We start from the raw sequence: 14,577 nt of genomic DNA, 5'->3' as shown, positions 1-14,577 counted from the left end.
CACTCTTTCAGAAAGCTCTGAGGACTGTTCCACCCGTTAGAGGTCAAAGCACAGTTATGTAATTTTTTTGAGACAAAAGGTTGTATGTATTATACGTGTCATTATATCAGATGACATTGACTGCTTACACAATCCAGATATACAAGTACAAAGCAAGTCATCAGTCATGGGTCATCATGCCCCTTATAAGATTGAGAAGGAAGGCTCTCTCCTAAGGAGTTGTGACCCTTTATGAGTTAAGAAGGAAGGTTATCTCCTAAGGAGGTCTGGTTAATGTAGATGCACAATTCACAATAAAGGGGAGGGAGGAAGCCCAAATGGGCAAAGAAAAGTTTTGTTTTTAAATTTTTCTTGGCTTGCCATAAAATGTGAATTTTTATTTCATCGGAAGTCACACACCACCATACTTTGTTGGTCACGTAGACCAGTTCTGACTGAGTCAGTATGGGCAGAGACTACACAAGGGTATGAATACTAGGAGGCAAGTATCATTGAGGGCCATTTGGAGGCTGACTACCACAGTTTCTTTCAAGTGTTGACCTAAAAATGTACAACATGAGAGTTGTGAGCTTAAGTTTTATTCAGTCTAACTGGATAGCCCGAGAGACACTCAGTAGCTCTGAGTGAACTCAAAGCTCCCAAGAGGTGTAGAGGAGGAGCCCCAGTATATGTATGATTTTGAGGGGCTAGGATATACATGCAGTCAAGCATACATCCTGGTAAAAGATTACTGCTAATCACAAAGAACAGATATCTCACATAAATGATTTCAGTGCTTTTCTATGTATGGGAAGATGCAAGAGTCTGGAGTCGTTGAAATGCTTCCTGAGATACGCATCTTAACTGTCTTAAGGGCCTGTTTTGCCAAAGCACTGAGTGTCTCATACTGGTTTTTCATCCTCATTTCTCTTCGGGGTGCACTGTTGGTGGGTGACGGCAATGGGTTGAGACTTAACCCTTGTATAACTGGATGATGAGTGATTCTCTTTGTTCCTTTTTTGTTCACACAAGAGTACATGAATGTCTTGATGCCTCTCCATTCTATCAGATCCACAGCTGCCTTGTCAACCACTTCCCAAGAGATCACCCTGTACACTCTCTTGTGCCAAAATACATGCATAGTAACTCTAGCTCTCCTCTTCTGTAAACCCTCAGCTACATTCGTGGTTTTGCTATATTCTTTCTCTCCATGATGGGACCTACCATTATCATATGAATGAAATCAGCTGTGGGGAGGCCATGTCTTGCAGGGAATGTTTCTGGAACAAGGAATGGAAGAAACAACAGAGTGGATTCTAACCCTATCTTAGCTACTCCCTCCCTGTATGACCATGACCATGGACACCTCCCATAACCTTTCTGACATACAGTCTCTATAAAGAAGGAAACGAAACTCTGTGGGGTTTTTGGTTTGTATACTTTTGTTGTGTTTTCCTTTTTCATTAATAGCAGTTATTCAGAATTAACCGTGTTTTGCTGTTATTACTGACAACACTATATATGGTTCTCAGATTGCATCTCTCTCGCTGGTAGAAAATTCAAACATAGTTTCAGTATTTCAGTATTTTAATATTTTAAATATATATTTATTTGTAAAGAAAGTTTTATAGGTAATACAGATTTGAGTCCTCTAATTATTTGAGAAGGTCTTTAATTTCCCTCAATTGTCAAGTATTTTACCTAGATCTCTTTTCATCTTTGGCTATTGTCTTCATAACTTCTGTTGTTATCTTTACATATAAGTCTATTCAGTCTATGATTATATGACCTTATTTCAGAGGACTGTGTTTGTGTTTAAACCAGACTTATGGAGTTGTGCAACTAAACCACCTGGCACCTCTGTCCACTTATACTAGAAACCTAGGTGGTATCCTTGACTCTTACCTCTCATTACCCTCCCTTCATCCAATCAGATGCCAAAGCCTACTGAGTCTACCTTATAGACAAAGTGTTTTTTTTTCCTAGTGAGTAGATTTTATTTGCTCAGTCCTATAGATTGAATGCCCCCCCACCCCTGCCCAAATTCATAAGTTGAAAGCCAGTCCTCAATGTATGGTATTTGGAGGTGGGGCCTTTGGGAGGTGATTAGGTAACGAGGGTGGAACCCTCATGAATGCGATTAGTGCCCTTAAAAAGGAGGCCCCTAAAGCTCCCCCACCCCTTCCATCATGTGAGGTTACTGTGAGAAGATGGCCATCTGTGAACCAGGAAGCTGGCCCTTACCACCTACCCAATGAGCCTCTTCCAGCTGGATGTTCATCTGTACCCTTTATCATACCCTTTTATAATAAATGGGTAAATGGTAAGTAAACTCATTCCCTGAGTTCTGTGAGCCACTGTAGGAAACTAATCAAACTTGAGGACGAGAGTCATGGAACCTCCAATTTATAGCTGATTGGTCAGAAACACAGGTGACAACTGGGGTTTGTGATTGGCAGTCTCATGGGACTGAACCCTTAATCTCTGGGGTTTGATGCTATCTCCAGGTAGATAGTGTCAGAATTGAGTTAAGTTTCTAGGACACCCAGCTGGTGTTGCAGAATTGCTTGGTGTGTGTGGGGGGGGGGCACCCTCACACATCTGTTGTCAAAAGTGTACTGAAGTGTTCTTTGTGAGAAGAAAGGATACACACAGGAGTGTAGGTTTTCTTTTCAACAACCTAACAAAACATGTAAGATGTATTTAAAGCAGGGCTAAGAGGGAAATTTAGAGCACTAAATGCTTACATTAGAAATAAGGAAAGGTCTTAATTAATATTCCAAGTTCCTACATCAAGAAACTAGAAGGGCAAAAATAAACCCAAACCAAGCAGAAAGAAAGAAAGAAAAGAAAGGGGGTTTTTTTGTAAATATAAGATAAACTTTTCCTAAAACTTACATGGAAAGGCACAGGCTCTAAAATAGCTAAACAATCTTGACAAAGAATAGTGGGAGAACTCAACCCAATATCAGTGCTTAACTGTATTGCTACAGTAATCAATACACATATAGGTCAATGGAACAGAATAGAGGAACCAGAAGTAAACCCTCACTGTATGCTGAACTTAACAATTTTATTGAAAATATAATTCACATACCATGAAGTTCACCTATTCAAAGTATACAATTCAATGGTATTTCAGTATATTCACAGGGTTATGTAACTATCACAATTAAATTTAAAACATTTTCATCACCACAAAAAAGAAACCCTCTATTTATGCTCATTCTTCATCTCCTCCCATCAGCCCAAAGCAACCACTAATTTACTTTCTGAAATTTGCCTATTCTGGATATTTCAGATAAATAGACTCATACAATATGTATGTTTTTTTTGTTTTTTGTTTTTTTTTTTGCGATATGCGGGCCTCTCACTGTTGTGGCCTCTCCCCTTGCGGAGCACAGACTCCGGACGCGCAGGCTCAGTGGCCATGGCTCACGGGCCAGCCGCTCTGCAGCATGTGGGATCTTCCCAGACCGGGGCACGAACTCATGTGCCCTGCATCGGCAGGCGGACTCCCAACCACTGCACCACCAGAGAAGCCCCAATATGTAGTCTTTTGTGACTGGCTTCTTTCACATAGTGTGATGTTCAGGGTTCATCCATGTAGTGTGTGTATCAGTACTTCATTACTTTTATTACTTTCGATGGCTGAATAATATGGGCATTTGGGTTGTTTCCACTCTGGCTATTATGAATAGTGCTGCTATGAACAATTTGTGTACTAGTTTTTGCATGCATGTATGTTTTCATTTCTCTTAGGTATACACCTAGGACTGAAATTGCTGGTTCATACAGTAACTCTGTATCTTTTTTTTTTTTTTTTTTTTTTTTGCGGTACGCGGGCCTCTCACTGCTGTGGCCTCTCTCGTTGCGGAGCACAGACTCCGGACGTGCAGGCTCAGCGGCCATGGCTCACGGCCCCAGCCGCTCCGCGGCATGTGGGATCTTCCTGGACCAGGGCACGAACCCGTGTCCCCTGCATCGGCAGGCGGACTCTCAACCACTGCGCCACCAGGGAAGCCCCTCCTTTTACTTTTTTATACATAGGAACAGTTTTCCAATTTTGCAATCTTAGTGTAATTGTAACAGCTCTGTTCCTCCTCAAAACAAAACTTAAGAAATATTTCTACAGGTTGCTTCATCATCACACGATTATTTTTATGTTGTATAGTTTCAAACAGATGTAGTTATTTATTTACTTCTCTATTTTTAGCCATATTGTTTATATTCAACATTTTATTACTATGTACAATGTTTCAATAGCTTTGTGAATATAACATTTGCATTTTTACATTTCCTCAATATAAAAATTACCAGCTTATTTGATTTTTGTCATTGGTTACTTTGGTGAGACAAGTTACCTTGAAGCTCTGCATCTTTTTTTTTTTTTTTTTTGCTGTACGCGGGCCTCTCACCACTGTGGCCTCTCCCGTTACGGAGCACAGGCTCCGGACGCGCAGGCTCAGTGGCCATGGCTCACAGGCCCGGCCGCTCCGCGGCATGTGGGATCTTCCCGGACCGGGGCACGAACCCGTCTCCCCTGCATCGGCAGGCGGACTCTCAACCACTGCGCCACCAGGGTAGCTCGAAGCTCTGCATCTTATAACAAAATTTCTAAAGAGGTGAGGCATGAATGTGGGTTAGGACTAGAGATAGAAGTTTATGAAGTATTTTCAGACATAGGTTGAATAGGAACCAGAGGGTGTAACAAAGAACTAAGAACTGAAAGAATGATGTTTATACTGTTTTGCTTTTCTTTATAACGCTTATCAATTCCCAGTATATATTAGTACCTTTTTTTTTTCCTATTAAATTTCTCCCACAATAGAATGTCAGCTCCACGGGTGGGGATTTTTGCACGTTCACAGTTGCGTCCCCAGCATCTACAACAGTGCTTGGCACACAGTAGGCGCTCAATAAGTGGCGAATGAAAGGATAGGGAGGACAGAAGAAACAGAAAAAGAGAGCAAAGAAAGAAATCCCGAGCACCTTATCTCTTAACAACGCCCGCATCCTCCCGGGATCCTCCCCTCCGGCGGGCCCCAGCCCTCACACCCAGCCTCGCCAGCTGCGTTTTTCCAGCACCGGGCCAGGAGCCCCACCTGCTGCGCCCGCTCAGAGCATGCGCATCACAGCCGCGTCCGCTACTCGCGGCCGACGCGTGCACCGAGTCTGGAAGCCTCCGCGACGCGAGCAAGCTGCACCTGCGCAGTTTGAGCCGGCCAATCCAGGTCCGGGCAGGATTCGGTGGCGGGGGCGGTGGGTCGGACGGCCTGACAGGGCTGGGCGAGTGCGAGTTCTGGGTCCCAAGGTCGGGGGGTTAAGGAGCGTGGCAGAGACGACGCGAAAGGACGAGGCAGGAAGCAGCTGTGCCCCCGCGGCGAGCAGTCCCAGGATGCTCCGCGCCGCACCGCGCCTGGCCCTGGACTCCATTTCCCAGCAGCCACTGCGGCTGGCGCCGACAACCTGCCCGAGGGCTTTGGCCCCTTTGTGAGTCCGCCCGTCGGGCCCGAGATCGAGTCCACGCCCCGGCGGCAGAGCGCTCGGCTCCCAGCCTCCGCGAACGGTGCGGAACGAAGTGACGACTCTCGGGGAGAAGGCGGTGAGGAGCCCGGGGTGGGTGCGCGCGCCTGGGCAGGCCTGCCGGGCGGGAGCGGGCGTGTGAGGGGGCCTGTGACGGTGGGAGCCTGGGTCCGGTGTGTGTGACCGTGTTTGAACAGAGTGAAACCGTGTGACAGTGTGTGAGGCTGTGTGGGACCGAGGGAGAATGTGTGACAGTGTCTGAGAATGTGACAGTGAAACCGTGTCAGTGTGTGTGAACAGTATGACCGTGTATGGGACCTTGTGTTACAGTGTCACTGTGTGTGTGACCTTGTGTATGGGGCTCTGTGCGACGGTGTGTGAACAGAATTTGAGAATGTGTGTGACAGTTTCTGTAACAGTGAACGTGCAACTGTGTGTTCACGTGAGACTGCTTGAGATTGTGTGACCCTAGGAGTGTGTGACAGTATATGGCACCATGTGTCATCATGTCAGTGACTCACTGCGAGGGTGGGCAAGCTACAACTCGGGAGCATGTCCACAGTCTGCCAGGGGAGCTGCCAGCATGAGGGATTGTGTGGCTTGTTTGGTGGCTGGGAGGCTGTGTGGATGCTTTGGGAGGCCAGTGTGCTCCAAGATTTGGGAGACTGTTGTAGCGAGAAGACCGAGATTGAGATGAAGGGGAAGAGATGGGGTTTACGGAGAGGAGAGAGGGAGAGGGGAAGAGAGCTGGAGAGGAGGAGAAAGCCTTGGGCCTGGAGAGCAGAAGACTGAGCTGCTGGACCTTAGTCCTCTCTAGCACAGAAGGTCTTTCCGTCCCTCTCCTAGTGAGGAATCGAAGAGAAAAAAGGACGGGGAGACCTACTGTGTGCTACTTATGAAAATAAATGATTGAATGATATTTATTGCACACAAAGGATGACCAGGTACTGTGCTAAATGCTTGATGTGGATCATCTTATGACCCTCCCAACCGTTGATAGAGAGTAGGTACCACTCTGTTGATGAGGAAATTGAGGTTTGGAATAGAGGCTGCAGAGCCAGTTGAGTGGTGGATCAGATGTTTGAGCATTCTGATCCACAAACCTAGTTGTTCTTACCACTAAGTTATGCTGCTTCTGAGATAATTTCTTTACTCTCCAAGGCAGTGAAGTTTAGTGGAAAATAATTAATGATTAAGGTGACTTAATCATTAATCATTTAAGTCACTTAAGTGACTTAAACAGTCACTTAATGCAGTGACTGTTTCTGCATATCCCTCCCCCCAGCCCCTTCTGAGGAAATTTCTTAGAAAAGTTGAGAGATTGGTTTCCAGGTGCATTTTATTATAAGCCAGGACCAGAAGCAGGATGTCCTTTTTGGTCCAGTGTCCTCCAGACCACGTGATCCCTCTGATGCCTACTCTGTGTAAAGATGCTTTCTCTGAGGCATTCACTTTGTAGTTTTATCTTTCATCTTTGTAGAAAGGGTGGGGACACATTTCCTTTCAACGTCATCATCTGGTGGAAAGACTAACAAGTCAGACCTGGATTCCAGTTGGGCTCAATTACTTAATTACCATGAGGCACTGGATGATTTCACTGATGAATAGCTTTCATGTGTGAAGGGGGAAATTATCCTTATTTGGCAGTGCCATTCTGAAGGATAAATACTGTTACTTATAAATATAAACGAGGTATCTTAAGCACAGAAAGTTTATGTTGCATATTGAGATCTAAAGCACGTGGGAGATTTAGGTGGAGTATAATCTATAAAAATATTGAATCACTATGTTGAACACGTGAAACTAATACAACACTATAAATCAACTACATAAAATAAAGCACATAGGTAAAAGAATTATAAATTTAGATAGGAATGACCAATGCAGTGACACCTCGTATTTACTTCTGTGGTTGGGGAGGAGTGCACAGAGAAGGAAAGGAGAGTATCTAGGCTGGTGATGCTGGGAGCTGAGGGCAGGCCCAGCATTTCACGTTTTCTTTCTCCCTCTCCAGCTCTGTTTTCTCTGGACACTGCCCTTCTCCCAAAGAGAAGCCAGAAGGAGGAGGACAGAAGGGCTGTCCTAAATTCTTAAAGCCATGTCCGAGGTAAGGAAGCTTTTCTTCTCTCTTCTCTGAAATGCCTTGTTTTTCAGATTTTATATGAACATTTTGCTTTTCTTCTGAAATTTCCCATTCTAAAATTCCATTCATTCAGTGACCTGGTCCTCATGTTCTCCAGTCTAGTAAAAGGAGGTCCCCCAAAGCCCACTGAGCCTCCTTTTTTTTATCTCAGCCAGAATTTTCATCTTCATTCAAGAAACAGTTTAGCACTTCCTGTGGGTTTAGGTGTTCTGTTGGGAGGTCTCAAGAGGCAAAAATACACTCCTTGGTGGAATTTGAAAGTCTTCCCTGTAGGGAAGTGAAGTGATTCACTGAGGTCAAGGTGGGTGTTCAGATGTGACCAACAGTTTAGAGCTTTTCCACAGACCTGGGTTTGAAAAGTAGACAGGGACTACTTGGGGAAGTCTTAGTTGTAGTATTGATACATGACAGGGTTGCTTGCTCAAGGTGATTTTGAGGAGTGGGATTTGTTGGGTCTTGAGTATTAAAGTGTGGGTCAGCTAGGGCAGGAGTGTTTTTCAGGCATTCTGCAGACACTGAAGAGTAGGATTCCATGGGGGTAATGAGGTCCTGTTCTAGGGATATCCTGACTTAGTAGCTGGTTGCAGCTAAAATATTCTAGATCATGCAGTAAAGATTAGAGGAGTTAATATGGAAAAAGAGCAGGGAATTTTTTGAAAAAGGAGAATAGTAGGGAGTATTGAATCTACATTAAAAAATGGCTAAATACATCTGTAATAACAAATCATAAATAGTAAATAACAAAAATAGTAAATAGTATAGAATGAGAGCCAGAAGAAATAAATGAAAAAATCAGCGTATAATATCCAGAAACAAATGCAAATATAAATAAGAATAGAAAATATTTATTCATTCACTGAACATATAGTTATTAAAGACTTACTGTATTTTAAGTGCTGGCAATACTGTGGTGAAAAAAATACTGTCTTCATGGAATTCAATGTCTACTAGTTTATTACATAATAACGTAATGATGTTATTTTAAATCAGTGGAGAAGAGCTGGAGTATTCATTTAGAAAAAATTTTTCTTCCTCATACTTCGAGATTAAATACATTTTGTAGGTTAAACATAAAAAATAAAACCATACAAACTACTACATCTTTTTATTTTCTTACATCTTAAGAAGATGACTCAGAAGCAGAAATCACCTAGAGAAGCACTGTGACGATTGATGATAAAAGTGCTCTATGTTTTCACTGCCCAATACAGTAGCAACTAGCCACATGTGGCTGTGGAGCACTTGTATGTACTAGTGTGACTGAAGAACTGAATTTTTAAATGTTAATTGATTTAGATTTAAATAACCACATGTGGCTAGTAGCTAGTGTATTAGACAGCAAAGATGTAGGTTCATAAAATGATAAAGCCAGGAAGAAAATTATGGGTGATCTTGTCTAAGACACTTGTTTTACAAATGAGGAAAAAGCCAAGGAAGGAAAGTGATGTATACACATCACTAGTTAGTGACTGTCAGATGTAGGAAGTTGTACTATATATTGAAGGTCAGTAACACAGATGATGGTGAGAGATTTAAAGAGGGTGGTAGAAAATAATGAAGGACTCTAGGGAGCAGTGTGCTCAGTGTGATGGAACACATCATTTCACTCCTTTGCCCAGAAACTTTGTTTGCTTCCCATTTTACTTGAAATGAAATCCAGTTTCCTTACCTGGGCCTATAAGGTCCTACATGATCCAGCTCCTGGCTACCCCAGACCTCATTTTCTACAAGTCTTTACTGCTCTCTGTTCCAGTCACACTGGTCAACTTGCTGTTCCTCAAATGTTCCAAGCTACCTTCTATTTCTGAACTTTGCGTTTGCTCCTCCCTCTTCTGTAATTCTCCCCTAGATGATGATATGGCTGGCTCTCCCACTTTATGTATTGATAGATTTTTGTTCAAAAATCACCTCTTTGTTAAGTTTTACATTACTTTAAAAAAAATTAATTTATTTTTATTTATTTATTTTTGGCTGTGTTGGGTCTTCATTGCTGCGTGTGGGCTTCCTCTAGTTGTGGCGAGCGGGAGCTACTCTTCGTTGTGGTGCACGGGCTTCTCATTGCGGTGGCTTCTCTTGTTGGGAGCACGGGCTCTAGGTGCGTGGGCTTCAGTAGTTGTGGCGTGCAGGCTAAGTAGTTATGGCTTGTGGGCTCTAGAGCGCAGGCTGAGTAGTTGTGGCACACGGGCTGAGTTGCTCCACGGCATGTGGGATCTTCCTGAACCAGGGCTCGAACCCGTGTCCCCTGCATTGGCAGGCGGATTCTTAACCACTGCGCCACCAGGGAAGCCCTACATTACTTTATCTTACACAAATGCTCCTGTAACTTTCAGTTACCTTACCTTGTTTTTTGTCATAGTATTTAATAGTATATGACACTGTATGACCATATGGGGTTTTTTTTGTTTTTTTTTAATTGGGGTATAGTTGCTTTACAATGTTGTGTTAGTTTCTCCTATACAGTGAAGTGAATCAGCTATACGTATACATATATCCCCTCTTTTTTGGATTTCCTTCCCATTTAGGTAGCCACAGAGCACTGAGTAGAGGTCCCTGTGCTATACAGCAGGTTCTCATTAGTTATCTATTTTATACATATTAGTGTATATATGTGTATGACCTTATGTTTAGTGTCTTTCTCCTCTGTTAGAATATTAGCTCCACAAAGGGAGGGGCTGTATTCTGTTCACCTTTGTATTCCCAACTCTTAGAACAAAATAGGTAGTAGTCATTCAGTAAATATTTGCCAAATTAATATATGAATCAACAAAGGAATGAATTTATGAGACCAGGGCAGCAAGAGCCAGCAGGCAACCTCTTCTTTCCTGCCACTGAATTGGTAATGGAAGAAGAAGGCAGAGGATATGTGTAGAACAGACAAAGCCCATCAGCCCAAATGCTCTTTCTGGGATGCCACCCCAGACCTCCTGAATCACAGTCTCTTGTGGTGCTCTAAAGATTATATTTAGGGCTTCCCTGGTGGCGCAGTGGTTGAGAGTCCGCCTGCCGATGCAGGGGATGCGGGTTCGTGCCCCGATCCGGGAGGATCCCACATGCTGCGGAGCGGCTGGGCCCGTGAGCCATGGCCCCTGAGCCTGCGCGTCCGGAGCCTGTGCTCCGCAACGGGAGAGGCCACAACGGTGAGAGGCCCGTGTAGTGCAAAAGAAGCAAAACAAAACAAAACAAAACAAGATTATATTTAAAGTATGCCTCTTATAAACAGTATATAGTTTTTCTTTTTTTTTTTTCTCCCCTGCGCTTACAGCCAGGCACTTGGCCCAGTGTGCCTCCCAATCCCCTGTGCCTCTCATGATCCCTTGTGCCTCCCCCCATAAAAGTTTGGCTGGTTTTTAAAAACCCAGTCTGATAATCTTGGTGTTTTTAAATAAGCGTTTAGTACATTTTCATTTAATGTATTATTAATATAATTGTGTTTAAGTATACCATGCTGCAATTTATTTTCTACTTATCCCATCTGTCCTTTCTTCCTTTATTTCTCCTTTTTTGCCTTCTTTTGAATAAATCAGGTTTTTTCCTAGTTATCTTAATTATACATTACATTTATTATTCTTTTAGTGGCCACTCTAGGATATGTACCATTGCTTCTTATGTAGTGATCTTTCTTCTTTCTGTAATCTTCCTTCTATATAATTAGTATTCTTGCCACTTTCTGAATAAGGTAAGTCCCCTATTATTAGTAGATATAATAATATTTTGGAACTAAACACACTATGGGGGACTTACCTTATTCAGTTTATAGTTAGTTTGGGGGTTCTTAATTTCTTCCTGGGTTTTGATGCTTCCATTTTCCTTTTATTTCCATTTCCTTCCATTTTCTTTCTATGTGAAGAACCTTTATTAGTATTTCTTTGACTACTGGTCAACACTTTACTCCCAGCCTGAGTTATTTTTTCATTTGGTCCTATTCTGACTGGGTCAAAATAGTGTAAACTGTTTTCTGATGTTAAGTAAGTTTGAGAAATCCTAGTCTCAATGGAGAGAAAAACTTTCAGGAATATATTTTAAGAAAATAATTAGACCTTTATAGCATCATAGTGAGAAATTAAGATTTATATAACTGAAAATAAGCAAGGGGATAGTAAATAAGATATCACATATTTACATCATGTAATATTATCTAACAAGTGATGTTATAAGAAAATGAATATGTACAGATAATCATAGACATGTCTGTATAAGGAAACATTTGAACAAATATGTACTAACTAAATTTTGATTGTTTCTTGGTCGGGTGCCATGGTAGGTAGGTGCTGAGGGTTGAGGACTTCCAGTTTTTTACCTTAGAAAGGGAAAAAAATTCACTGAGGGTAGAAATACCAGACTTTTTTGTTTTTGTTCTTTTAAGCCATCACCATATTTTATAAAATTTATTATTTTTTATTGACATAAAAATTGACATATTTTTTATTGACATTGATGTACAATGTTGTGTTAATTACTGCTGTACAGCAGAGTGATGAGTTATACATATATACATTTTTTTAATCTTCTTTTCCGTTATGGTTTATCACAGGATACTGAATATAGTTCTCTGTGCTATACAGTAAGACTTTGTTGTTTATCCATTCTATATATAAAAGCTTAGATCTGCTAACCCCAACCTCCCACTTCATCCCTCCCCCAACTGCCTCCCCCTTGGCAACCCTCAGTCTGTTCTCTATGTCTGTGATTCTGTTTCTGTTTCATAGGTTCATTTGTGTCATATTTTAGATTCCACATATAAGTGATATCATATGGTATCCGTCTTTTTCTTTCTGAATTACTTAGTATGATAATCTCTGCTTGCATCCATGTTGCTGCAAATGGCATTATTTCATTCTTTTTTATGGCTGAGTAGTATTTCATTGTATATATGTACCACATCTTTATCCATTCATCTGTTGATGGACATTTAGGTTGTTTCCATGTCTTGGCTATTGTGAATACTGCTGCTGTGAACATAGGGGTGCATGTATCTTTTTGAATAATAGTTTTGTCTAGATATATGCCCAGTAGTGGGACTGCTGGATCATATGGTAATTCTATTTTTAGTTTTCTGAGGAACCTCCATACTGTTCTCCATAGTGGCTGCACCAACTTACATTCCCACCAACAGTGTAGGAAGGTTCCCTTTTCTGCACACCCTCTCCAGCATTTGTTTTGTAGACATTTTAATGATGGCCATTCTGACTGGTGTGAGGTGGTACCTCATTGTAGTTTTGATTTGCATTTCTCTAATAATTAGCGATGTTAAGCATCTTTTCATGTGCCTATTAGCCATCTGTATTTCTTCTTTGGAGAAATGTCTAGGTCTTCTGCCCATTTTTCTGTTGGGTTGTTTGTTTTTTTGGGTTGTATGAGCTGTGTGTATAATTTGGAAATCAAGCCCTTGTTGGTCACATTATTTGCAAATATTTTCTCCCATCCTGTAGGTTGTCTTTCCGTGTTGTTTATGGTTTCCTTTGCTGTGTAAAAGCATGTAGGTTTGATTAGATCCCATTTGTTTATTTTTGTTTTTATTTCTATTGCCATGGGACACTGACCTAAGAAAACATTGGTACAATTTATGTCAGAGATTGTTTTGCCTTTGTTATCTTCTAAGAGTTTTATGGTGTCATGTCTTATGTTTAAGTCTTTAAGCCATTTTAAGTTTACTTTTTTGTGTGATGGGAGGGTGTGTTCTAACTTCATTGATTTACATGCAGCTGTCCAGATTTCCCAACACCACTTGTTGAAGAGAATGTCTTTTTCCTATTGTATATTCTTGCCTCCTCTGACAAAGATTAATTGACCATAGGTGTGTGGGTTTATTTCTGGGCTCTCTTCCATTCCATTCATCCATATGTCTGTTTTACTGCCAGTACCACACTGTTTTGATTACTCTAGCTTTCTAATATTGTCTGAACTCTGGGAGGGTTATGCCTTCTACTTTGTTCTTTTTCTTCAGGATTGCTTTGGCAATTCTGGGTCTTTTATGGTTCCACATGAATTTTAGGATTATTTTTTCTAGTTCTGTGAAAAATGTCATGGGTAATTTGATAGGGGTCACATTAAATCTGTAGATTGCTTTGGGTAGTATGACCATTTTAACAACATTAATTCTTCCAATCCAAAAGCATGGGATATCCTTCCATTTCTTTGAATCATCTCAGTTGCCTTCATCAGTGTTTTATAGTTCTCAGTGTATAAGTCTTTCATCTGCTTGGTGAGGTTTATTCCAAAGTAATTTATGTTTTGAGTTGCAATTTTTAAAGATTTTCTTTTTACATTCCCTTTCTCATATTTCATCGTTGGTGTAAAGAAATGCAACTGATTTCTGTACATCAATGTTGTATCTTGCTACCTTGCCGAATTCGTTTATCTGTTCTAGTAGTGTATGTGTGGACTGTTTAGGGTTTTCTATATGTAGGGTCATATCATCTGCATATAATGACAATTTTACCTCTTCCCTACCAATCTGGATATCTTTTTTTTTTAATTTTATTTATTTATTTTTATTTTTGGCTGCACTGGGTCTTTGTTGCTGCGCGTGGGCTTTCTCTATTTGTGGCGAGCGGGGGCTTTGTTGTGCGCAGGCTTCTCATTGTGGGGGCTTCTCTTGTTGTGGAGCACAGGCTCTAGGTGCACAGGCTTCAGTGTTTGTAGCATGCAGGCTCAGTAGTCGTGGCTGGCGGGCTCTAGAGTGCAGACTCAGTAGTTGTGGCGCACAAGCTTAGCTGCTCTTCAGCATGTGGGATCTTCCCGGACCAGGGCTCGAACCCATGTCCCCTGCATTGGTAGGCAGATTCTTAACCACTGTGCCACCAGGGAAGCCCTAATCTGGGTATCTTTTATCTCTTTTTCTTATCTGATTGCTGCAGCTAGGACTTCCAATAGTGTTGAATAGAAGAGGTGAGAGTGGGCATCCTTGTCTTGTTCCAGATTTTAGCAGG

At 41.7% G+C, this 14,577-nt stretch overlaps 1 protein-coding gene across 1 annotated transcript in view; it reads left to right on the top strand.

Moving 5' to 3' along the window:
- Positions 1–7,519: 7,519 nt before the first annotated feature.
- Positions 7,520–14,577, top strand: part of ZNF583 (zinc finger protein 583) — a 23,613-nt gene continuing 16,555 nt past the window's right edge. Inside the window, exon 1 of the mRNA XM_007457455.1 lies at positions 7,520–7,612. Within this exon, the coding sequence (XP_007457517.1) occupies positions 7,604–7,612 (9 nt within the window). The 5' untranslated portion in view covers positions 7,520–7,603. The remainder of the gene's footprint in view (positions 7,613–14,577) is intronic.

The sequence above is a fragment of the Lipotes vexillifer genome, unplaced genomic scaffold (genome assembly GCF_000442215.2).
Source record: "Lipotes vexillifer unplaced genomic scaffold, Lipotes_vexillifer_v1.1 scaffold995, whole genome shotgun sequence".
NCBI lineage: Eukaryota > Metazoa > Chordata > Mammalia > Artiodactyla > Lipotidae > Lipotes > Lipotes vexillifer.
This window is presented reverse-complemented; position numbering and strand designations above follow the sequence as displayed.